We start from the raw sequence: 25,435 nt of genomic DNA, 5'->3' as shown, positions 1-25,435 counted from the left end.
TGGGAAACCTAGCTTCTTTCGCTGCCGCATCCCCCCACCCCCCGTAACTGTACATTCACGGACCCCACAAGGAAGCAGTCTGGAATAGTCTTCAGTGGCTTTTACAAATTTGGCCTGGATGTGAACTTCTCAAATGCAGTGTGTAAACCGAGCTCAGGGCAGATCATGCGTTATCGGTGATTGTTTATGTTTATTTGCCAGTGACTTCTTAGGCTGCATATTTGAGGCTTCAGAGCCTCCTATTTATTTAGTTCTTCCTTTGGGTCAATCCTGTGAGAGTGATTCTCACAAACTCTGCTTCTCGGGAGTCCCTGGGTCCGGTATGTGTTTCCCTCCCTCCCTCCCCTATTAGGGGAAGAAGGGCAGTTATAAAGGATTCTCCTATAACGTGGCATCTGGGGACACACACTCCGACACCATTCTATGTAAACCCAGACATGCTTCTGCTCATTTTAATTAGACAGATAAAATTAGCAAGGAGATTAAGGTAGAAGGAGAAATTAAAAATATTTAAATGTTAGGTGGAATTTACAAAAGTGAATTGAACATTGTGGTACAGGAAGGAATACAGAGAAACACAGACACATCTGAAACATTCCTCGGATGTCACACAGCTTAAGCCAGTCCCCAGACAAGGGAAGAAGGACTTGCCCTCGCCATTTTGAATTGTAGATTCCAGGGATGTGGAAGAACATTCTCCAGAAACACCTTCCTTCTCCTTCTCTTCAGATGTCACCAAGAATAGTGAATCGGTCAGTATCATTCTCGAATGTCCCACACTGCATCCAATTCAAACCCACTCACCTGTTTCCTGTCTGAATTTGCAAGCCCTCTGGAGTTTTTTTCCCCCTTTTCATTTTATTTTTCTCCCTACCCTGTCTCCTCATTGAGCCAATAGGCCAATGGAGCCAATCAGAAAACCAGACCAACAACATGCCCTGGCCCCTTTGGATCTTCCAGGGTCAAAGACTTCCCAGTTCTTTCTTGTTTGCATCTGTTAACGAACAAGCGGTCATTTTATAACACAGACATACATAGGCGTGCCCTTGAACACGGAAACAGGTTTTTCTTTTTTTTTTTTCTTTTTCCAATTTGTGGTTTCTTTTTTCCTTTTTGCAGAAAATGCAAACAAAAGAAAAACAAGGTTTCAATTGAAGGTACATCTCTTCTTCAATATGAAGACATTAATTGAATTGGTTGGATTCCCCATGCAGTGGTCAGCAAGGTCCTTTGGCAACTGACAGAACATCTGGAGACTCAGGAGCTGGGGTTTGTTTGAAGAAACTTCCCTACACGAGTCATGAGCAAAGGGAGATGGATGTGGGGGGAGGGTGAGGACTCAGGGAGGAGGACAAAAGGAGAAAAGAAAAGAATGTCATTGGTGAGGAAGAAAATGGGAAATTGCTTCTGTTTCTTCCCTCTACCTCCTTCCATTTCTTCTTGTAGATGGATGACTCCAGCCCACCCAGGGTGGGAGCTGTGTTCACACTTGGTGCCCCAGACACATATTGTTTTGTCTTCACTTCCGTCGAACATCACCTTTGTGTATTTTTATTCTTACATATTTGTCCCACGGCATCTTAAACCTGCGTCTGTCACTGAGAAATGAAGGTTGCCTATTAGGAATAGGTCCAGTTTATTCTTCGTCGATGAGAATGCATTTCTCAGCTGAAAAGCCAGTCTCTCCAGGACATTCCACAGTGGTTGACCTCTGGTTCCCCCCCCGAGCCTGGTCCTTTTCCTTCCTCTCCTCCCCACAGAAAACGAGAGTTCTCATGCCATTGCCGTTGGCGATTGACTCATCTGGACCCTCATAGACAGAATGCTGTTCAGGATCTTCTTCTGATGACCTGCCAAGGTGACACCTATTCTCAGGAGGTCTCTAGGCAGGAAAAAGCCACAAAAGAAGGCACGTTAGTGCTTTTCAAAGATCAAAACTCGTCACAGAAGGCAAGCTCCTGAGAATAGTGGGGTAGGCAAATAACAGTGTTTAAACTCCAATGAGCCCAAGTTTACCCGAGTCTGAAAAACACCTAGCTAGATATTCTCTTGCTCTATCTCACTTCCTCCAAGCAGTGGTCCCCACCTCCAATGCCCCGTCCAACTTAGATGACCCTGGAAGTGCTGTGCCTTGTTGCTTGCCTGCTGGTTCTGGAGCAGCCCTTCCTTGTGTCCATGACCCTAGGTGGGCTAGAACTTTCCTCTGCTATTTTTTTTTAACAATGCAAGCACACACTGTATGGGGCTTCAGTTATTCTGTGAGGTTTCTGCCTAAATTAGTGATCGCCCACTGTGATTGAAAAGATGTGAGGCTTGCCTGGTTTTCTGATGCTTTCCCCTGAGTTTCCATTTTCTGCCTCTGTTTGAATTTTAACGTCATGAATTTTTAAGAAGGGTGATCTCAAAATAACTTTCAAATATCTGCCTGAGCAGGAATCCAAGGAAGATGTTTAGTGTAGGGATTTGGTCTGGATTCGTCTCTGAATTGTGAATCTTAATATGAACAAGTTCATGGCTTATATTTGTCTTCGGGGAGACCCATACATCATTTTTTAGTTAATAATATTACAGTACTTGAGTGCTTCCCATGTGCCATATACTAACTCATTTATACCTATGGAAGCATTTCGTAAAAACTGTCAAACCACTCAGAGTCAATGATAATAATTTACCAGCCATCATTTCTCATGTGTGTCCTGCAGGCAGACAACAGACCAGTTGCTTTGTATGTACTATTCCACTCACCTCTTACCACAAACCAAGAGGTGGGCACTATTATTATTTGCACCTTTCTAGAGTAGGGCTCAGAGAAGTTAAGTAACATGCTCAAGATCACACAGCAGGTAAGCAGTGGAGGGGCTGGGCTTCAAATTCAGGATGGCCTGGCTCTCAGCCACCCTGCAGGGCTGCTCTCAGAATTCTTCTAACGTCCTGACTGTATTCCCTGAGGACCCCCGCCTGCCCCAGCAGAGCAGATCGCTCTGTGCACTGTGCACAAGGTGTATGCGGAGGCCCTGTGCTGGGCCCCCGTCCACAATGCCTGGGCTCTCCTGACCCCTCCTTTCAGCTGGCTCTCAGTCCCCTGAGGGCTGTCACTGGTCTAGGTTGTCAAATTGCCCATGTCTTTTCAGCACACAAGTTTGAGAGGTATGCTTGGATTTTGAATTCACAAATTGTCCCTCAATCTACTTTATTTACGTACACATATTCTTTTCCTGCCTTTTATCTCTCAAGTAGCAAACGAAAGTGCTCCAATAGTGTGTGGACATTTTTTACTTTGAAGTAAATCCCTTACTTTTCAGTTTCACTTTCCTTATATTTTTCCTCTAGCTCTTTTTCATGTGGCTATTCCTAGACTGAGGGAATTACTCCATTTGACTCCTTCAGTTTGTGGGGGATCAGGTGATGATGGTCCCCGTACTCAGCCCCGTGACAGTGGGAAAGCAGGTGCAGCCCTGCCTTCATGGACGCCCACTCTGCCCCTGAGCCCAGGCATGCTTTTCAGCTCTGTGGGTTGGGAAAGCTGGTTTTCCACTGGGAAGGGGTTCGTTTTTATTTTTGGTGTCTGACGATATCTCATAATGGTAAGGATGTTTTTAGGCATCACCAGGTAATGAACTCGGGTTTGAAAAAGTGAATTCTGGTGTTTAGTGGATCCAAGGCTAGAGGCACATCCAAGTCATTTCCTGGGAGAAACTGGAGGTTCCATCATTTCAGGCAAGAATAAACTTGAGAGACATGAAGCTGGACCCTATGAAGACTGACTGCAGAGCAGGAATCTGGGTTGGAAGGCTGAGTGTCAATAAGCCATCCCCCTGGGGCTCAACTGCTCAGGATGGATGAGCCCCGCCTCTCCCCTGGGACTCAACAACTGGCCTGCCCCAGCAGGGAATCTCAGCACCCAGCACTGAACCTGACACAGAACAGGTGATCAATAAATGTTTGTCAACTGCCTGGTGGACTTATCCTCTGTCAGGGAAAATGTGTGTCACAGGCTACCAACCCTGGTGCTGTTAGTACATGTCGCAGCCGGGCAGCTGGTGAGGTCCCTGCTGGGTGTGTGTGTGTGTGTGTGTGTGTGTGTGTGTGTGTGTGTGTTCAAAATTCGATTTGCCCACTCTAGTCCAGTGGTTCCCAAGCTTTGCTGCCCATTAGAATCACCTGGGGAGTTTTAACATCCTGATGCCCAGGTCTCACCGCATACCAAATGAATCAGAAGATCTACATTGGGTGTAGGAATCAGACATCAGTAGTTAAAGATGCCCAGGTGACTCCAGGGTGTGTATAGCCAAGTATGGCCCCATGTGGCCCTGGATGGACAGGCTGGAACATATGGACCCGGCAGTCAGGAAAGCAGGCTTCTGTTCCCGCTTTGTCACTCCTGATGGCTGAGTCTTCAGGCACTAACATCACCTCCTTTCTGGATCACTGAATAGAAGGGGTGGAACTAGATAGAGATTTCCCAAAATGCAGGCCCAGAAAACCCCACCCCTCCGAAATACGCTTCCATGGTATTTAATAATTTTACGTGGGTTTCTTTACTTCGGGATTTCTTATGGCCTTTACAATGCTAATATGTGGAGTGACTCTCCAAGAGAGTGCTAAAGTGCTCAGTATTTCCCAAATTTATTTGACCATGGGACCTTTTTTCCAGGGAGAACCCATTAACATTTCCCAGAGCGGGTGCCGCTCAGAACATTCTTGGGGAAATGATGGACTACGTGGGCCTTTAAGACCCTTTCTGGCTCTCATCTGATTTGAATAATTTTAGTTTTTGTATTCTTCCACACTCTTATGGGGGGTGCAGCCTAGAAAATAGCTAGTGGGGGATGGAAACGTCGGCTTATTTACAAGCGCTGTCTAAGCACGAAGACAGGCTCCCAGTACGTCGGAGATTGCTGCTGAATCAGTGCTCTGCCTCTTCCTGCTATGCTGTTTAAAGTGCTGGCTGGCTGTGTTCTTTCCAGCTGGATGCTCTCTTTGATGGGTTGAGTTTAAAAACTTAAACAGAGGAGAGACTCTCAGTGATTAGGCAAATGACATATGGCTGTGACTTTGAAGAACTCTCATTTGGGACCCAGAATAGATCTGGGCCTCCCCACCCCAGCCCTGTGTCTTCCCAAGGCACTTCCCCACCAGGTCCGATTCTGCGCTGAGGTGGAGCCCTGAGGATGAGGCCAGAAGGCATGACTTGCACCACGAGTGATTGCAGGCAGGGAGCCTTGACCCCACCCACGGGCCGGACAGAAGTGATTCCCGTCACTCACTCCGACGTCATCTGGGCGACCAGCTGGAGGGAGGTGAAGCCGGCGGTGAGGAAGCTGTCCCTGTACTGGACCATTTTGATGGCACTGAGCCAGTCATCCACGGTGGTAAAGGCAGTGAAGTCTGGGATGGAACGGTCGAGCAGGGGCTGGGAAGGCCTGGAAGACAGAGGGGAGCAGGTGACCCCACAGCTGCAGGGGCGCATGGGCAGAGGCACACTCTGGGCGGACGGCAGACTTCATGGAGGTTCAGCACCCCTGGTGGGATGAGGATTATGCAGGAAACCCAGGCTGACCCTTCCTTCCCTACACAGTCCTGAGCTTGCATGGCTTCTCAAGGCCGGGTGGCCAGTCCCCCTGGCTCTGGGCTCTGTCCCATGCCGGTCAGCCCAGACGGGCAGACTGGCACAGCAGGCAGTCTGAAGGGAAGAGAAGGACCACAACTCCTTTGTAAACTGAAATCTAAGAGCTTCACCAACCAAAGATATGCTCCTTTAACAAATATATAAAGTTCACTGCAACCTCTCCAAATCTATCGGTAACATTTTTTCCTCCGGGTTCCGTCCTCAGCTAACTGAAAGAAATGGAACAGAGCAGCCCACCACTGACCTTCTTGGGCATGTTCTCAAAGCAGAACCCCCCACCCCAGGTACCCAGTCCAGAAATCAGGGTGCCATCTTCACATCGCCCTCACTTTCAGCACCCACGCCCAACCCTTCACCAAGTCATAAATATTTGACCTTCAAAATCTCTCAAACTCAACGCTTCTTTCCACACCATTAGCCTGATTTAAGATGCTCTCTTCTCTACCATGGTTACTACTGCCATGTCCTCCTACCAAGTCTGTCTTCATGCTCCCCTCAACAACAGGTTCATGTTATAGCCTGGTGCTCTTTAAAATATGGAGATGTGATCCTGACAATAACCCAACTCCTGACCCTGATTCATGCCAAACCCTTCAGTGGGTGATCATTGCTCTGAAAACCAAGCTCCGAAGTCTTAGCAGGGCCTAAAGGCTCTGAGTGTCTGGCTCTCGCCCACCTCACCAGCCCCAGTCCCCACCTGATCCCCCTACAAACTGCACTCCCAACACGCTGGCCCTGTCCTTCGCACACTAGGGCCTCTGCACATGCTGTACCCTTGATCTGGAACCCTGACTCTCTACTCCCATCTTCCTTTCATTCAGTTAACGCACCTTCCCTCCTCAGCTCGCAACCAAAATAACAGGCATCAGGGTCGCCTCCCTGACTCCAGACCAAGGTGTATGCTCTCCAAGCATCAGGCACTTCCCTGCCGCACTGGCCAGTGAAGTCTCAATTTGCATTTCTTTGGGCAATCATCTGATTAATGTTTGCTGCTCCTAAATGATTCTAAGCTCCATGAGGGCATGCCTATCTTGCTTATTCTATACAGCCAGCAAAGGCACAGTGCTTAGCACATAAGCACCCAATAAACTCTGGTCGAAAGGATGAATTAATAAATGAGTTCACTCTGCAAATGTAAAGGAGTGATGTACAGCTGACTGCGGCTGACAGCTGACAGTTCTGTGCATTTGCTTATAACAAATCCAACTGCTCTGAATTTCTTTGTCCCACATCAATCAGGGCCTTTACCTGTTAATAGGTTGGCCAAGGTTCCAAGTCTGCAGCTCCACCTGCCTCATGCGCTGGTGTGGTTAACAGAAAGGGTGCCTTCCTGAAACAGGATTGCCCACAAGTGGGGTCTCATACCAGTCAGACCAGACACACTCAACTACTACAGAGCCCAGTGCCCAGCCCATCTGAGGCCAAGGTAGAGATACAGATATGTTATCTTTTCATCTGTCTACAGCCCATGCTGGAGGCAGGGAATATTTCAGAGAGATAGAAGAGAAAAAGGAAGGGAAGAGTCTTGGAACTTCTTCCATCCGTGGATAAGCTCATCTGTCTCCCCCTTGCTCTCAGAAGACTGAAGGCTAGGAGCCTCGCTCTGGGCCCTGCCTGACTGTGAGACCACTCACCCCTAGGAGCCACCCGGTTCCACTAGACTCACACGGCGGTGATGGTTGCCACAGTCTTGAGACTTGCTGGGTTCCGGATCATCTTGTCCAGGGTGTTGACAATCTCTGCAAATCGGGGCCGGCTGTTACGGTCCTTCTGCCAGCAGTCCAGCATGAGCTGGTGTAGAGCAGCTGGGCAGTCCATGGGTGGGGGCAGCCTGTAGTCCTGCTCAATGGCATTGATGACCTGCAGTGACACACATGGGAACAGGTGTGATTGGTGATGAGCCACCCGTCAGTCATTCACAAATTAGCTTCCGAGGATGGAGCCTCCTTACCCCAGGTGCCCCGCCTTCTGTGCTCCTATACCTCCCACAGTAAGAGATTTTACATGTACTTGGCTTTTCCCCCTAAACTGTGAGTTCCCAGAAAGCAGGGCCCACCTCTTCTTGTGCCTTTGTGTCCCCAGCCCCTGTCACAGGGCCTGACACGCACTAGATGGCTGTAAATGTTTACTGAAGAATGGTTTGAGCTTCTCCCTGCGAGGACGTCAGGTCCAATTCTGCCTTATTGGCAGCTGGTGGCACCAGGGCAGATGAAACAATGGCACGTGGGAAACGTGCCAACTATTTGCAAAGGACACCCACCAAAGCCCATTGTGACCTCATCCTTTCACTGCTACGGGAAAAGAAAGTGGGAGAAGGAATCACAATTTGATGGAGAGCCTACTCCATGCCAAGGACCCTCTAGATGCTTCCTAGGCACTTTCTGCCTTAACATTCATGAGGCAGCGACAGGAATTGGGTAGAAGATAATCTAGTTAAACAAATTGGTTCGGTACAATGACAACCAAGGTGATCCAACATGAATATCTCCAATCAGGTTTTGTTAATTTTCGCAGACTCCAGGGGACAGTTTTGCAAAGATTTTAGGATCTTTAAGTCCTTTTTCTGTTCTTCAGATTGTTGTGTTTTTCACCCTTTACTTCTTAATTTCCAATTCATTTAAAACAATTATGCCTGCTCTGTAATTTATTATAACACAATGGAAGGTCAGGAATACAATGCAGGCCTTAAGATGTTACAAAAATGTGCCTATTGAAATGGAAATATACTCACATTGTAACATTAGGCAAAACAGCAGGCTGCGTAAGTGCAGGTATGGTATAAGCTTGCTTTTGTAAAAAAGCAAGAATCAAAACAAAACAAGAACTAATAATTACACACATGCATAGAAAATTCCTTGGAAGGATCTGTATCATGGAACTAACGGTGGTTGCCTCTGGGCAGGTAGAAACATGAATGCCCTTTGTGTTTTTCTTTTTGTTTCTTTGTATGTTTATTTTCTATAATAATTAGGCATTGATTTTACATTAATATAAACAGTTAAAGCACCTTTAACAACGTAGGGAGTAATTTGGAGTTCAGGGATTTTCAGGTATTTTTGCCTCTACTTTAAAAAATGTCACATTCATTTCAACTGATTATTCTTTTTTTTTTACTTTGTAAATTGGTCAGAAAGTGAATATCCTCAATCAGTTTATAGTTTTACAAATTCTATGCACAGGATACAGGGCATGAGATAATATAATAACCTGAAGTCATTAGAGATAATCAAGGTGTATTATTCCTTCTATTCGATGTGGCAGAAAAACAAACAAGCATACAAACCACACCAATGTGACCACTTTATAAAAAAACAGCAACTGGGAATATGCACTTTTGAATAATATTTTATACCACTAACAAATGTTTATCTTAGCCTGACTGTTGTCAGTCAAATTACCTGTTATCCTCTGAGGAGGGCATTTTAGCCCTATTTTCCCCATGAGGAAATGAATGCACAAACAGGGAAGTCATTTGCCTGAGGGCACGAAGCTAGTAAGAGATAGGGTTGTGAAAAAATCACAGGGGTATCTGAGTTTAATTATTTTTTAATATTTATTTATCTGCGCCGGGTCTTAGTTGCAGCATGCAGGAGGATCTTTGTTGTGACATGTTTAGTTGCAGTGTGTGGGCTCTTAGTTGCAGCATGCATGTGGGATCTAGTTCCCCGACCAGGGATCGAACCTGGGCCCCTTGCATTGGGAGCGTGGAGTCTTACCCACTGGACCACCAGGGAAGTCCCTGAGTTTAAGTTTTGAATACCTTGAAGCCCACTCTTCCTAGGCTCTGTGGGGATGCCACAGGAATCTCAGCCCGGAGAACAGTCCTTGGAGCTATTTGATGTCTTCACGGTAGGAAACAGGGGTATGGAGCTAAACCAAGTAATCCATGAGGATGAATAGCCTTGCTTAAAACTGGCATCCTTTCCAGCTCCTTCCAAGCAGCCAGATTAAGGGGCCCTGTCACGGAGTCCCCACTCACCAAGGGGACATGTGGGATTACCCACTGAATGGCCCCATGAGCTCTTTCTGGGCTGCCTAAGGACAAGCTAGGTGAGACCAGCAGGAGGGGCTGGTGTCCAAATTCAACTTCTTTTGGGGGTTAGGGGCCCCCAAAGTCTTCCAGTGTAGGGCAGCTCCTGTTCCCCTTAAACCGCTGGCATCGCTGCCCAAATTATTTGATGACCAGTTTCCCAAATACAAATGTTCCCCCCGACAAGATTACTCTCCCATCTGCCCGTAAGAGGAAGGAGCCCTCTGCGGGGGCGCAACTCAGAGGTGTGACCAGCTGACCCGAGCACTCCTGGCAGAGCATCAAGAGACTGGGGACCCAGGCACGTGCTGACTCTTCCGTCTGTGAGCTTTAGACTGGACGCCACTAAGCTGCTTTTCCCCCATCTCTTCTGCAGGCCACCTCGTTGGAATTTTTGGAACACCATCCTGGCGTGTGTTTCTGTACTTCCTCTGTTTGTTTGATGTGCTGACTTTCCTTTTAAGAGGACATCAGAGAGTCACTGATTCCTCCTCCCTGCAGGTCCACAGGAGTGTAGCCCCACGCACTGTGTTAGTGATGGTGTGGCATTGCCATCAGGGGCATAGACCTTGGAGGTCTGGGTTCAGATCCTAGTTCCATTTCTTATTAGCTCCAGAAACTTGGGAGAGTCAGTTGACTTCCTGAAACTGCACAGACGGGGGTGTTAGAAGGATTAAATGACACAGTGAGGTGATGCGCATTGAGCACCACACATATGAGTAGAAAGAATCCCATCATCGCATGGAGGCTGTCACTGCAGCCACGTCTATTACAGTCGAGGTCTTCTCTTCAAAGAGGGTTGCTGTTCTGCTGCCGGCCAACTGGAGGTGCAGGAAGATGGTGTTTGGGAAGCACCAAGCACATAGTGGGGACTTGGTAAATGCCACCTCCCTCTCTGTATCTCACCTTTCAGGACAGAGGATAGAGGATCCCCCTTCCCATGTTCTTGTTTACAAATGGGACTTTATTCCATTTGCTATTTCTTTCTTTCTTTCTTTTTTTTTTTAATGTTTGGCCCTGCCTCGCAGCTTGAGGGATGTTAGTTCCTGACCAGGGATCGAACCCATGCCCTTGTGAGTGAAAAATGGAAAAACACAGAGTCCTAACCACTGGACGACCAGGGAATTCCTATTTGCTATTTCTTCTAGATAACTTTGTTGTTATTACTCGAGTAGACGCTCTGGGAGCATTGACGCTTCTTGCACATATGAAAAAAATAAAAGCTTTACCCTCCACTCCAAAGAAAAGTACTAGGTCATTAATTGCTGTATGGGTAATATTTATCTAGTCAAGTCTTTCTCTGAAGCACTATGCCTTCGGAGATTTTTGTTCTTTTTAAGGATCTGGGTGTTTTCTAAAATTTCCGAATACATATAACTTATAATCAAATTAAAACATCATTATTTTGAAAAAGGAATTGTAGTCCTCTAATGGGGCTTTGGGATCACTCCCTGTCATGCCTGCTTCACTGGCAGGTATGGAGAAAACAGGTAGGAGGCAGGAGAACCACTTTCAGTCCAAACACCAGTGACCGTGTCTGAATTGTGAGGAAAGATATGGCCCAAGCTTGGGGGCAGAGGGGGTCCTGCTGAGCAGAATAGAAAAATCAGAGCGAGTCCTGGGCCCCTTTCCTTGGTCCACAACAGGATGAGATAAATGGATGCTGAAAAGACTGGAGATGGAAATGAGATCAGATGGCGTCTCCAGAGAGAAGGTGATGGCGAGTGTGGCAGCGAGAACCAGTCTCGGCAGCTGTCACGGAGCAGGGCTGACTCACTTTGAATGGTCTGCAGCAACGGGATGGGGTGAGGGCTGCATTTGCTCACCTGTACCCCGAGATGGCAGGTGCGGGGGTTAGGTGGGGACCAGGGACAGGTGGTCTGGACCGGGGACCAGGGCTGGAGCTCCTCTGGGAAAGGAGCAGGGCCCCTCCCCTTGCTCTCCTGTCCCCAGAGGGGCTCCTGGCTGCCCCCAGACGTGCACTTTTCATTAGTGAAGTTGGGCGGTGGGCGGGCTTCCTCGACCTTCCGTGCGGAGGGAGAAAAGTGGAGGAGCTCAGAGCAGTGGAGGATCCAGGGCAGAGGGGGTTAAGTTGAGCTCTGATGTTTCAATAAAACCACAGCTTCTCCCCACAGACACTGCCACTCTCATTATCTCTGTCAATCAGATCCAAGCCGTGGAACTTCCAAGTTCTCTCTCTGGCTGACAAACTCTGTACATGTTCAAAGACCTTCCTGGGCTCCGGAAGCCCAATTACCAGCACTCTGACTTGCCTCTGCAATTCTCTTTCGTAAAGCCTTTCACTTGTCATCTGTAAAATCCTTTACTGCCACCAGCTCAGTGGTTTCTGATGAGTCGGGCTGCAGCCCGAGCTGCTGGGAGCCCCTCCTGGCTCTCTCCCAGGCTGGGTCAGAAGACACCTTCTGAATGGGCAAAAGTCACCCTCCGCCTTCCACAGAGAGTGGAATGGTACTTGGAACAATGCTGAGAGGCTTTGTTTTGGAGAAATACAATAAAATTAGAATAAACAGCTACTTTGCAGATGTCCTTATTCCCTTCGAGGCCCAGCTCAAGTGTCAAATATCTGGAAACCTTCCTTACCTCCCCCCAAAATGTTCCCACAGCCCTGTTTATGTGCCACTGGGCTATAAACCCCCCAAGAACAGAGCCGGCAAGCACGATGCTTAGTCACAGTTAGCATACCCCGAGTGATCGTTGAATGAATGATTTGGGAATTCTGGAAGTCTAATATCAGAAACTTCACTTGTTTTCAGCAGAGGTGAATGCATTTGCTGAGAATATCTTGAATGTCAAATCTTTCCTGTCAGAGTTTCATAATCCGTTCCATGTGTGCTGAATCGTGCTTAATCGGATTACCGTCTCTGGGCAGGACAAAATGGGTCTGCGTTTTCCGGCTAACGTTTATTACTCATCTAGCTGACAGTATGGACAAAACCAGGGTGCACTTGATTTCATGAAAGCAGCCTTGGCATCAATTCCAACACTTACCGATTCGACATGCTACAGGAGCAGAGACAAAGCATGGATAATCAGAGATAATAGAGGATCTAGATGCCACACATGGTCGGCAGCAGGACCTGGTTAAGGATCCAGCCATTTCACCTGCTCTGGGCTGAAGCCACTCTACCCACTGTCACGGCAGCACCCAGCTCCCGTTTTGGCTCATTGGAAAGTGTTTCCTGGACTCCCAGATCGCCACCTTTCTCAACCTTATGAGCGACAGCCATGGCTCGGAACGTCTGTCTGGATAGAGGGCTGGCTGGGGGCAGACTTCTCCAGTTTACGAGTAACGAAGAGCCTACCCACTATGTAGGTGCTTATGGGGTGGCTGGTTTCCCCATCTGGACTGGGCCAGCTCTGCCTCTTCTTGCTTGGAAGTTGGGAAAGATAATAACTGTCCCCCAAGGTGATGGGAAGAGCAAGCAGAGAACAGAGGTAACACAGACACTGCAGACTCTCCAAGGGGAGAGCATGTATTCAGAACACAAAGGAGGAGTGGCCCTGGGGAACAGCCCAGGGTCCAAGGCAGTGGGGGAATCCAGGTAGGATTTTGACTGAGACCTTACCAAAGCAAATCATCCTCAAAGTCTTCCTACCTTTTAGTAATGATGTAGCAAAGGGTCCCCTCTGGAACACCTCCCCAAAATGCCTCTGCTTAAAGCATCTCAGATGGCCCTTTCCTTTCCCCCTGTCCCTTGTGAGTGGCCTGGAGGGTTGTTGCTGACCTCCACTCAGACAGGTCCCCTCCTGAGGCCCATCTAAAGCTGACCAGCCTTGGGACTCTCACTCAGCACCTTCTTCACTGACAGGTGACACAGACCCCCAGAAGAGCGGATTCTCAGGAAAGAAGGGCCTTTACAATTAACTCCTCTCTTTAAAGCGGAGAGGTATGAGTCCCAGACAGAAGCTGCAGCTGGCTCAACACAGCACATCTGTCAGAGCAGCCTGGAAGCCAGGCCCGCCCTCCCACCAGCACGGCTTCCCTTCCTTTACTCGTGATGATGGAGCTCTGAAGTGGGGTAGAATTTCCTGATTAACTTTGGGCCTGACCTATTCATGGTTCCTGGCCATTCGGAACCAGCCCATTGTCTCCTACGTTGGCCTGGGCATCTTTACAGGCTTTGGGGTCATGCTGGGTTCTTTGATTAGTTCAAATATTGGTGTCAAGGGGATCCAATATCCCCTGCCCTGGACACCTCACGTTCACGTTCTGAGGCCCCAAGCAGAAAACAGATAGGTGGGCTTGGCATGCCATGGCCTGTGGGACCCCTGGGGTAAGGGTTGTAGCAGCCAGGTGCCACTGACACTCACATCTTGGTTGGACATATCCCAATAGGGTCTCTCTCCAAACGACATGACTTCCCACATGACAATCCCGTAGCTCCAGACGTCGCTGGCAGACGTGAACTTGCGGTAGGCGATGGCCTCTGGAGCCGTCCATCTCACGGGGATCTTGCCTCCCTGTGGGAAGGAGAAACCTGGTCAGCCCAACCGTAGGGTTCCTAGCTGAAGGTGCGTGAGAATAAAGTGGGCACACGTGTCCTTCCATTCCACCCCTGCCCCGACATTTCGTGAATTAGGATAGCTGGTGCCCCCAGGCAGGGGGACCTGCGGGGCTGGGCCATCTCACGCCGCATGTGGGCACATCGCACGGCACGAGAGGTGGCAACTGGGGCTGCGGCTGCACTTACCCCCCATTCCCTACGTCCTGATTCTAACGTCACCGTGGGTGGGAGGAGCGAGTGAAACTGGCAGGAAAGCACTACCGCACGATACTGCGTGAGATGGGCCACGTGAGCCGTGACAGGCAGGTGATGCTCTGCTGTCCCACAGCACGTATGAGTCACGACACTTGGGCCAGAAGGAAGCAAAACAAGCAAACACGAAGGTAGTGATTGGTAATACCTCCTGGGACACCCCTGACTGCAAGATCACGCTGCGCCGCCCCTCCGCCCCACTTGCCTTGTGCTCCAGCCCTGCGGGACAGGTTTTCCTCACTCTGCAGCCTGCAGGCAGCCCCCGCTGCACTGGGTTTACCGGGCCCAGAGCAGATAGATGCTGGCTCTCCTCCCTGCCCTTCTGTGCAGGTCGACATCCAGAGCCGCAGACACATTTTTCTAAAGGGCCGCTCTTAGATTTGTTTCTCCATTTTACCCTCCGATCCCACTCTGGGAGTTTCCACCTTGGCTCTCTGCTTGGCCCTTGGTTTGTCCGCCAGAACTTGGCCTGTTTTGTTTACCTAAGGCGCTGAGATCCATCCATCCATACATGCACCCCGTCAACAAATAGGCAAGAAGCACTGCTTTGTGCCAGGCCCTTTCTGAGGAGCTGGTGTCCCAGGGCTGAGCCAGCCAGGGGCCCTGCCCTCAAGCTGGGCAGGCATGGGGAGGCAGACAAGAAAACAGAAACTTAATACATATTGTTAACAAGGTGGAAAGTGATGAGGGTGAGGCCGAGGGGGATACGGGGTGTTCTGAGAACCAGAGGAAACTCCCTAACATAGGAAGGGGTCAGGGAAGGTGGACAGGAGCAGTCAGAAGGGCAGTTTCCTGAAGCCTTTGGCCAGGTGTGGATACCAGTACTGTCCCTTTCTACCTGTGTGACCTAGGGCAAGTTACCTAACCTCTCTGTGCCTCTGTATCTCATTGCCAAAATGGGGGTAATGATCACACTTACATAGTCAGGTCATCATGAGGATAAGTGGATTACAATCCATCTAGTGCTGGGGCAGGGCCTGGCATAGAGGGCCCACGCTATACACGTGGTAACTAGTTAATCAGGCAGAGTGTGGGGAGGAGGGAAGTCCAGGCAGAGGGTGGCACGTGCAGATGCTGGGGTAACAGAGAAGATGGTAAGTGCCTGCAATGCAGGACGGCTAGAGCACGGAACTCTCACGGGGGAAATAGAGGGGAGCAGAGAGCAGAGCAGCTCTGTAGGGCACTGATGCCACTTACAGCGGTGGAGTTCATCATTCTCTAGAGCAAATGGTCCTCATTTTCAATTCTCCAGGCCAAATATTGGACTTCACTCCCATGGCCCCGTGACGATGCCTGGGCTATGAGACCTGAAGCTCCCTATCTCCTCCCCCTTCTCATCTGCCTCCTGCCTCGGCTGAAGGAGGCTATTTTTATACTGACCATTCCCACGATCTGTTCAAATCACCAGAAACATGTGTTGGACTTTAGCAAAAATACCTTAAAAATGTATAAGTGGAGGGCTTCCCTGGTGGCGCAGTGGTTGAGAGTCTGCCTGCCAATGCAGGGGACACGGGTTCGTGCCCCGGTCCGGGAAGATCCCACAAGCCACGGAGCGGCTGGGCCCGTGAGCCATGGCCGCTGAGCCTGCGCGTCCGGAGCCTGTGCTCCGCAACAGGAGAGGCCACAACACTGAGAGGCCCGCATACCGCAAAAAAAAAAAAAAAAAAAAAAAAATGTATAAGTGGTTAATCTGCGCACGAGTGAGAGAAAAAGGAGCAAACTGCAAAGTGTATTTTTACCTGGTTTCCTACCCGGGATCTGGGAGGAATAAAGGCTGTCTGGCTCCGACCTCCCCAGGCACCCATCCAGCTTTCTGCCAAGAAGACAGCCCTGATTTCCCCCAGGAGATGGCAGGCTTTTGTGGTGGGAGACAGTCTCAGCTCAAATGCCAGCAACGTGACAAATGCCTGGAGGGCAGGCTTGGGCTGCGAGGCAACAGGAGGCTCTGTTCTCACCATTCCCCAAAACATGAATGAATTTACTGGCTTTATCTCCTGGGTACCATGGCTGGGAAGAGAGCTGGAAAACTCAGCCAGCGAACAGGGAGTTGTCAGACACCTGAGGCAGGTGTCTGACAGCGCAGGGACCCCATGTTGTGTGTCCCCATTAGGGGAGGTGGTATTGCCACACCTGGAGGGCGCCTGGGGCTCCCCCAGACGGGAGCAGTTTCTGGTCTCTCAATACACCTGGGTTACCTGAGGTAGGAGAGAGCAGTGTGAGTGTGAGTGTGTGTGTGTGTGTGTGTGTGAGAGAGAGAGAGAGAGAGAGAGAGGGAATGAGACTCTGTGAGTGAGAACTTACCAGTGTGTGTGACAGAGAGACAGAGAGAAAACTTGGCCGTGTAGGTCTGTGGGTAAAAGAGAGTTAGGGCTTATCTTTTATGCGTCTGTTTGTGTCAGAGAGAGGAGGGAGGGGAGACGAAAGTGTGATTCTTCTGAACTTCAAAGAGGAAATGTGGGAGTCTGAAGGTGTCCTCTCTCCCGAGTCTGGAGCAGACCCCAGGGGCCACCAGTGACAGCTGTTGAGCCCTCCCTCCTGCATGTCAAGTAGCAGTGCCAGGCCCACTGATGCGCCTCAGCCCTCCTGCCACCTTGCGCTGTTGGGCCTCACTGAACACGGAGTTTGGCCTGTCACTACCCCGCCCCCACCCCAGCAGGTGGCAGAGGCTTTGAGAAGAGTGGCCGGACAGGCAGGTGACAGCTCGTCACCACCGGCCCTCTGCCACGAGAGCAGGGGGCGCTGACATCCAAGGCAGCCAGGGGAGCATGGGGATGGGTGTTTTCCTTCTGGGAGTTTTCGATTTCCTCTCAGCCTTTCAAACATCATGTCATCAGCGTTGCTTTCTGATGCTCAGAGGTAATTATGGTGGTGATTATTTAACCCATCTTCAATGACATGAAAGGAAATCTATTAATGTAGAGGATGGTGACCAGCTCCATGCAGGGGACTAGGAGAAAAGGAAGTGGGATAGTGTTGCAGCCACCAGGGCTTCTGTTAGTGCGGGAAGTCTTCTTGCCAGAAGAGGAGTCTGGACTAGAAAGTCCAAGGCCAAGGTATTTCTGTGACTGCAAAGTTCTCTGAGGGTCCCAGTTATTACCAATGCAGGCATGAGGAAGGGGCATAAGGAAGGAGTGGTTTGCTCTGTTGGATGGGAAGAAGCATGAGGGAAGAATTCTCAGGGGATGGAGAACAGGCGAGACTCTCTGGAAGGAATCTGTGCCCACGTGGGCAAGAGGGGCCAACACAGGGCTTGCAGAGAGCATTGTCCCCTGCACAGGTTCCTCAAAGCACCAGATGACTCGATGCCCCCAGGGATGCTGAAGTCGCAGGTGTGCATCCGGCAGGGACCTGGTTCCCCTAGAGCTGCATCAGGGGGGGCACTGTTGGGGTGTGGGGGAGGGAGAAGAGGCGCGGAGGGAGAGGCGTCTCACCGCTATCAGTGTACTTCCCACACTGACCTTCCAGGTAAAGCTTGACATTGAATAGCTGTGCTGCCCAGAAATTCTTCAAAAGTTTAACATCTCTAAAAGTTTGCTTCAGAATAATCATGCCTTAATTCAGGTATGAGACAAACTATAAAGGTCGTGTGTGTGTTTTGTGTGTGTGCATGTGTGTGTGCGATTTGATAAAGTAGGAGATGATGTCTGGCAGCAGATTAATTTTAACCTAGCCATCTGCAGGGGCACCTGCTGATAACTTACATCTACACCTGCCACCAGGAGTGATGCCAACAGGTAAAAGATTCCAGCATAGAGGTCCTTTAGTCCCTCAGCCTCAGCCAGCCTGCAACAAGCATCTATGCAGCACCCACTCTGCCTGGCACCCAGCTGGGAACCTGGCAGTGACGAGACTCAACCCTACTCTCAAGGAGTGAAGGATATCTCCAGTGCCACCCAGACAGCTCACTGCCTTGCCACAGTGACATTAGATAGGCACAGCTCGTAGCTTTTGTGTCTAGAACCCACCCAATTGTGGAGTTTTCCAGGCTAAAGTCTGAGCATAGGACTGATTTCCCTTGCTAGTTACTTATCCTAGAGATGCCCATAAGGGTAATGCTTCTGTGTGTCTGGGCGTTGCTACAGTACTTTTCTCCCCCATCGTGTGTGAGAGGAAGTCTCAGCAGGGATATAACGGGAATCCAGACACTCATGAATATTGAGTATCACGATCATGGAATCATTGGAATCGTGCCTCATGAGGAATCCCCTTGGAGTGATAGGTTTATGACCGAGATCATCACACAATGATCCTGAATTTCACAATGCTCGCTCTCGAATAGGTTCGTAACATATAAAACATATTAGGGTTGTTTTGGAGATCCAACATTATATATACGTAAATCACCCAGTATATTATTGTTACCATTAAACAAGAATTTATTGAGTGTTGTGAGTTGATTTATGCAACCTCCCTAAAAAAGATACGTTCAACTTTTAAGCTCCTGACCTTATTTGGAAATCTGGTCTTTGGGGATGTAACTGTAACCAAAAAACCAGCCCCTAACTGGCCCCATTCTGTTTCTAGCCATATACTGAGTTGTTTTTCAGAGACAACAGAACAAAACTGCAACTCGTGCAGCTGAAGCATACACAGAGGAGAAATTTTCAATCTCAAATGACACCCGGAACCAAAGTTTCTCCACCCCACAGAACCAAAGAGCTGGGACAAGACTGGAACCTGAATGCTGGAACCCTTTCAGATACTAAGGGTGCACTGTCCATGAAGACCGGTGCTGAATCCCCTTTACCATACCTTACCATAAATGGCCAAGTTCAAAAGCCCTCCAATCAAAACCTGCCCCACCAGTGCTTCCGTTTACCAACCATCCTCCCCTAATTCGAAGAACTGTGACCCAACCCTGGATCAGGGAGACAGATTTGAGAGCCTTGCCTCCTGTCTCCTTGCTGATCAACCTCACAATAAAGCCTTTTCTTTTCTCAAATGCTGGTTCCATGGTATCGGCTCCTATACATGTCAGGCAGCAAGCCCTTTGCTTGGTAACATAAAGTAAAAGATGAGGTCATACCAGATTCGAGTGGTCCCTAAATCCAGCCAGCGGTGTCCTTATAAGGAGGCCATGTGAAAACACAGAGATGTAGGAGAGAATACCAAGTGAAGATGGAGGCAGTGATGGGAGTGCTGCATCTACAAGCCAAGCAACTGCAAAGATTGATAGCAACAGCAACCACCAGCAACGAGGAGAGAGAGGCATGGACCAGACTCCTCCCTGGAGACTTTGGAGGGAATATGACCCAGCCAACACCTTGATTTTGGACTTCTAGGCTCCAGAAATGGGAGAGAAAAAAAAAAAAATCCTGCTGTTTAAAGTCACCCAGTTTGGGGTACTTTGTTACAGCAGCCCTAGGAATGAATACATTGAGTATATACCATTTTATCAGGCACTAGTTTAAAAATACTGTTGTTCAATTCCCAGGTGGCAGATCCACCATGGGCTACTATTGGGGGTGAGGGAAACCTCTAGCATTTAGGCGGAAGCCCAGCAGATAAACCACAGGGTCCTCTGTAATATTTCCTCGGCGCTGTTGCTCAGACCCGGCCAGTCTACTTCTTGAAGGACTGCCCTTTGCTGAGCAATGTGAGTGCTGTGGAGTGAGGGCTTCGAGGGACAGATCCTTGGCATCTCCACTGATGTGGAAACGGGGACCACAGTCAGAAGGCAGCTCTGGAGCCATATCACTACCCCTACTCACGGGAGAGGCGTGACATGCCTGAGGGAGAACCACCCTCACTCCACCAGCAGTGTCCACAGACCCAGGTGGCCACTCCAGGCCTGGGGAGCTTTATCTTACTTGCACAACAGTAGCTGAAGGCCATGTCAATATCCCTTTTGCTGACATACCCATAAACACTAGCGTGTGCTTCTCAAGCTTGGTTACCCATTGGGAATCACGCTGGGGAAGGTTATTATTATTATTATTTTTTTAATGCCAGTGGGTGTTCTAATTTCTTCAGAATCTCTGGGAGTGGTGCTCAAGCATTGGTAAGTTTTAACATGCTTCAGGTGATTCTAACGAGCAGTCATTAGTCACAAGCACTGGCCTGCAGCAGTGGTTCTCAAATGTGAGTGTGCATCAGACTCTCCTGGAAGCCTTGTTAAAACACACATCACAGGGCCCTAACCTGGACTTTCAAATGTATTAGTCCTGGGATTGGCTTTGAGAATTTACATTTCTAACAAATTCTCAGTGTGGTTGCTATACTTTAAGAACCACTGGGTCTCATCTCATATACCAACTCTGGTCGTTGTTAATGGCTGGGTTGAGAAGGATTCTGAGGCTTCATCTGGGCTCAGCAAGGAATGCTGCCATGACTAATGAGTGATGCCTGCTACAGGTGAGAGAATGAGTAGCCTATATATGGCAAGTATTTGCCTTACTGCACTGAACTGCAAAAGATCTTAAAATGATGGGGAAAAAGGCAATGAGCTGGCTTCATCAAAGTTTCTTTCCAGTGTATCTATGGCTCAAGGGGAATGGAGGGTGAACTGGGGTGAAATTTATATCACATATAGCAAGTGGCCCTCTGGAGTGGCAGGTTGAACACTCCCCCTTGAAGAGGTGACCATCCTGACCATGTGGTTGATCAGCCTTGGCTCTGTGCAGCCCTCTGTAGACAGTTCAGACACAGATGACCCTGCCCTAGGGTGCATCCATGGGACACGCACTCCTCCTGCCCTGCAGTCACTGTTCACTGCTCCCCAGTCACCGTCCACTGCTCCCCAGTCACCATCCACTGCTTTGGACCCAGAGATCTAACGTGATTCTAAGTGTTAAATTAAGAAGGTATTTTAGAATGAATGTCTCTATTTAAAAGCACTCTGGAAAGTACACTGACCCATTATGCCCAACCTAATGAGCAAAGTGATTTTTCCAGATAAGACCCATATCAGCCAAGAAGAAAAAGAAGTTTCTGCCAGAAAGGTTATCTTTCTCTAGCATTACCGGCTTCTAAGAGCCAGTGGAAATGGCTTCTGGCTGCTGGATTGCAACTGAGTCTATATAATAAAGAGGCTGTTTCTAGTTCCCCAGGATGCCAGGAATTTGCATGAAAACAGTCTCTCAATCTTCTGAGAGAGTTCATCTGGCCCCGCTGCTTATTTCTTTCCAGAAGCCACAATCTTGATGGTGACACTGTAATTTATTACCACGCTAAGGATTGTGATGCAACATACAGAGAATTAGAACTTTAGGTGGGAAACCAGCTGCATGGACAGGTGAGCTTTTGGAGAGAAGATGATCTCATTTGTCATGCAGATGGCACACAGAACAGAGAAAAGGGCTGGGAGAAAAGACAACCCCAAAAGACACAATGCATTGGCTGCAGACAAAATTGTTTCTAAATAGAATGTTTTTCAAAGCTTTTCTTGAAGCATTAGCTGCTCCTCCAAAATGAATGACACAACGTATTTTGTACGAGTAATAAAATATGTGATTTGAATAGCTACAAATGGAGAGATCTACAGTCGGTGGGGTACGACGTGCTGCCTCTCCGCTGAGCTTTGTGAGAGCTGAAACCCTTCTGTGAGATGCTGGAAAGGTAATTGCAGCCCAAACATCATTTTCCAGCAGCGAGAGAAAGGCCTATTTGGACATAAATTAACTAAAAATATGCGGATGATAGTGTGTGTTTCACGTGTGAAGAACAGAAAGGCCACTTGGTGACGTTTCCCAGCTGGAAAAAAAAAACCCTGTTCTTCAACCAAACAGACGTTGTTTCTCTGTACTATACTGTCAGGGCAAACAGCTGTCTCTTACTATCCACCCCCAAAATAGCCCCTGATGGCTGAGATGTGGGCATTTCATTATATATTTTTTTTATCACACAGCATTTCTTGAGGTTATAATTAAAAAGAAAGGATGGAGAGACAAGGGCTAAAAATTCACATGCTGCCTTCATTCATTCCACAAGCAGGCAGTGTGTACCCTCTCCGGGCAAGGTCAGGGTCAGTAGAGGGAAAGAGAGCAAAACCACTAACAGTGGTTACAGTTACAGTGGTAACTGGCAGGGATGATGGGGCTTAGTCTCCCCTGGTGCAACCCCCAAGCCTGGGCCCCAAGAGGGTGGGGTGGGAGGGTAAACCTCTATGTGACCTCGGAATGGCAAGGTTGGTGAGGAGGGCCAGCAAATGGGATCGTCAGGCTTGAGGACGAGGCTAGCCAGTCACCGTGCTCTCTACCCTTTCCTTCCCCTGGCCGGTCCAGGGTGTATTGGCTGCTTTTCTGAACATGGCAGGAATTGTGCTTTTCCCTGGAGCTGCCATCGCCACAGCTTCACTGCTGCCTGTCTGCCTTGCCCTTAGAGACCACAGTTCTCCTCTCCTTTTCTAGTGCATCTGTTTGCCTCACTAGTGACACCTGGCACCAGGTCTCTGTGGCTCCTGTCTCTGTCAGCAGGCCGTGATGGCTTCCCCACCTTTGTTCCAAGTGTCCCCACCTGTGACCCTCAGGCAGGCACCCACTCTTCTCCCATTCTATTCCCACCTCTGTGTATGGAGACACTCGGGGCTTCCTGCCACTCTGAGGTAGTGCTACACCTCCTAGGGCAACGCGGCAGCGCTCCAGACGCTGAGCCGTGAGGGGAGGGCGCTGGTAGGGTGGATGCTCTGTCTACACGCCCATCCTGGGGACCTCTGTCCAGCTCTGCAGGAAGCTGAGGGTTTTATTCCTTGTCCTCATGGAGCTGACTAAGTCTTCAGTGTTTACCCTCCTCTTCTGTAAGCATCTGACAGACTGTGGCAACCCGTTTTCTCAGGTATACTAGGTCTATTCCTTGTTCGCAGGGTAATTTCTGGTGCCTCCCCGACGTCCACTGGCCACGCCTCTAGCCCCTCTTCCGGCCCCCACCCTCCGGCAGCTATTTTAAAATAATCAGTCACGTTAAATAGCTTAAGTTCTTCTGGCTTCCTGAACTGTACTCCCTTCTTGGCACGGCTTATCCTTCAAACAATCCCGGCAGTTATAACCAAGTCACTGAACCACTGTCTCACTGTCTCCACCTGCCAATAGGGATAATAATGCTTAATTATCTCAGAGGGGCATACGAGGTGCTGCTGGCTGATGCTGGCAGCGTGTGAGATGTGTGAGTGAGGCTGCTCCGCCTATCTCCCGGCAGGAGCCTTGCTCCCTGGGCAGGAGGCCAGGGAGTGCAGGGCCAGCCCCAAAGACCATTCGGGGAGGCCAGCTCCTCCTGAGTCCCTTACCCATCAGGTATGTGAACGGTGGGGGGGAGGCGAGGAGGGTGGCCATGAGTCCACACCTGATAGAAAGTGGAGGGGACACTTGAAACCGATCCTTCAACTCCCAATCCCGTGCTGCCTCTTCCTCATAGCAGATAATAGGAAAGAAGATGGAAGCATAAATGGAGATAAATGTCCCTGCATATGGAGGGCAGGGGCATCTTTTCTCTCCCAAAGTGGGGGATAAAAGGACTGGTTTCTGTTTTGCTTTTACAGAGCGTGGAGCCCCAAACTCTCAGCCAAGGGTCCCATCCCGCCTGTGCCATCATCACACTCACACTGTCCAAGTCCCAGTGAGTCTGGGGCTACAAAAGACCGTGGGAGTCTATTGCACTTCTGATGTTTGGGGAAACTTTGTTGAGGCATAAGAATTCTAAAGAGTATCTCAAAATGAAATGAGAAAAAAAAGTGTATTGCTTTCTTTTTAAAATAAAGCATTAACAAGCACAGTGTACTGACTGGGCATATGTTGCTAAGACTGGTGGTGGCGCCTGCGTAAGGAAAGGGATAGGGTTGTGCATAAATCTCACAAACTGTGGCAGGAGTATACACTGGCAAAAACGTTTTGGGAAATGAACTTTTTTCCTACCAGAATTTAAAATATGCAGTTCTTAACATCACCATGAGGAGCCAATGAACATCACGTGCTTAGATGTGGTACCCTGGGAAGCACACGCCATCATTTATGTAATGCATGATGCAGAGCCTGGGTCTAATCGTGAGGAGAGATCAGACAAACCCCAAAAGAGGAAGCTTCTATTACAAATAGGGGCAGTATTCTTTAACAACGTCAATAGCATAAAAAATAAAGAAAGGCTGTGAAAATGTTCCAGATTAAAAGAGGCTTTAACAACATGACAACGAAATGCAATATCTGATCCTGGACTGGATCTTGTATTAGGAGGAAAAAGTGCTAAAAAGGACTTTTGGGGGTCAGTTAACAGTATTAGAATACAGACAGTAGATTTGATAAAAGTATTTTATCCATGTTAAATTAAATTAAGTTGACAACTGTACTATTACAGTTATTAAGAGAATATCCTTATTCTTAGGAAATACAGAAATACACACTGAAGTATGTGTTACCTTATGGGGATAAAAGCCGTGATGCATGCAGCATGTCTTCCAAGAGTTTAGGAAAAAAAAAAAAATTTGGTTGGGAGCAGGCAAATAACAAAGAAATGGCGTGAAATGATAAGAACAGGTAAAGAATCTGGGCAAAGGTTATGTGGGTATTGTTTGTATTATTCTTGGAACTTTTCTTTAAGTTTGACGTTACTTTAAATTTTTTTAAATGTGCAAATTCTTTGGCTCAGTAATTTTTTTCTTGAAATTAATTTTATAGAACTGTCTATATAAGTGTGCAGAGGCATCTCCTTAAGAATATTCACTGAAGCATTGTTTGAAATAATACATCAGAAGCTACCTAGATGGCTGTCAAAGAGAGCTTGTTTAAAAAGAGAGCTTGTTAAATAGTTTCTTCAGCTCATTCATACAAAGGATGCCTGAGAAAGAATCTAAAAAACCTACAGGAGCAGCAGCAAAATGTTTCCAAATGCAGGAAGTAAGGTACTAAGAGGGGAAAAATTCATGTTCATGATGCATTGTTAAGTGACAAAGCAAGGTGATGAATGGATTGGTATGTATATTGAGACCATTTTTGAGACCATTAAAAATATAAGTACACACACACACACACACACACACACACAAGCTGGGAAGGAAACATACCCAACTATTCA

The 25,435-nt window shown here is 48.4% G+C and overlaps 1 protein-coding gene across 1 annotated transcript in view; it reads right to left on the bottom strand.

Moving 5' to 3' along the window:
• Positions 1-426: 426 nt before the first annotated feature.
• The window catches only part of EPHB1 (EPH receptor B1), a 428,630-nt gene continuing 403,621 nt past the window's right edge, over positions 427-25,435 (bottom strand). The window contains exons 13-16 of the mRNA XM_032630301.1: positions 13,992-14,141; positions 7,296-7,489; positions 5,268-5,423; positions 427-1,882 (exon numbers count right to left, since the gene is read on the bottom strand). Of these exons, the coding sequence (XP_032486192.1) occupies positions 1,774-1,882; positions 5,268-5,423; positions 7,296-7,489; positions 13,992-14,141 (609 nt within the window). The 3' untranslated portion in view covers positions 427-1,773. The remainder of the gene's footprint in view (positions 1,883-5,267; positions 5,424-7,295; positions 7,490-13,991; positions 14,142-25,435) is intronic.

This window comes from Phocoena sinus, chromosome 4, assembly GCF_008692025.1.
Source record: "Phocoena sinus isolate mPhoSin1 chromosome 4, mPhoSin1.pri, whole genome shotgun sequence".
Classification (NCBI taxonomy): domain Eukaryota; kingdom Metazoa; phylum Chordata; class Mammalia; order Artiodactyla; family Phocoenidae; genus Phocoena; species Phocoena sinus.
The sequence above is the reverse complement of the archived record's forward strand: the minus strand, read 5'-3'. Positions and strand labels throughout refer to the sequence as shown.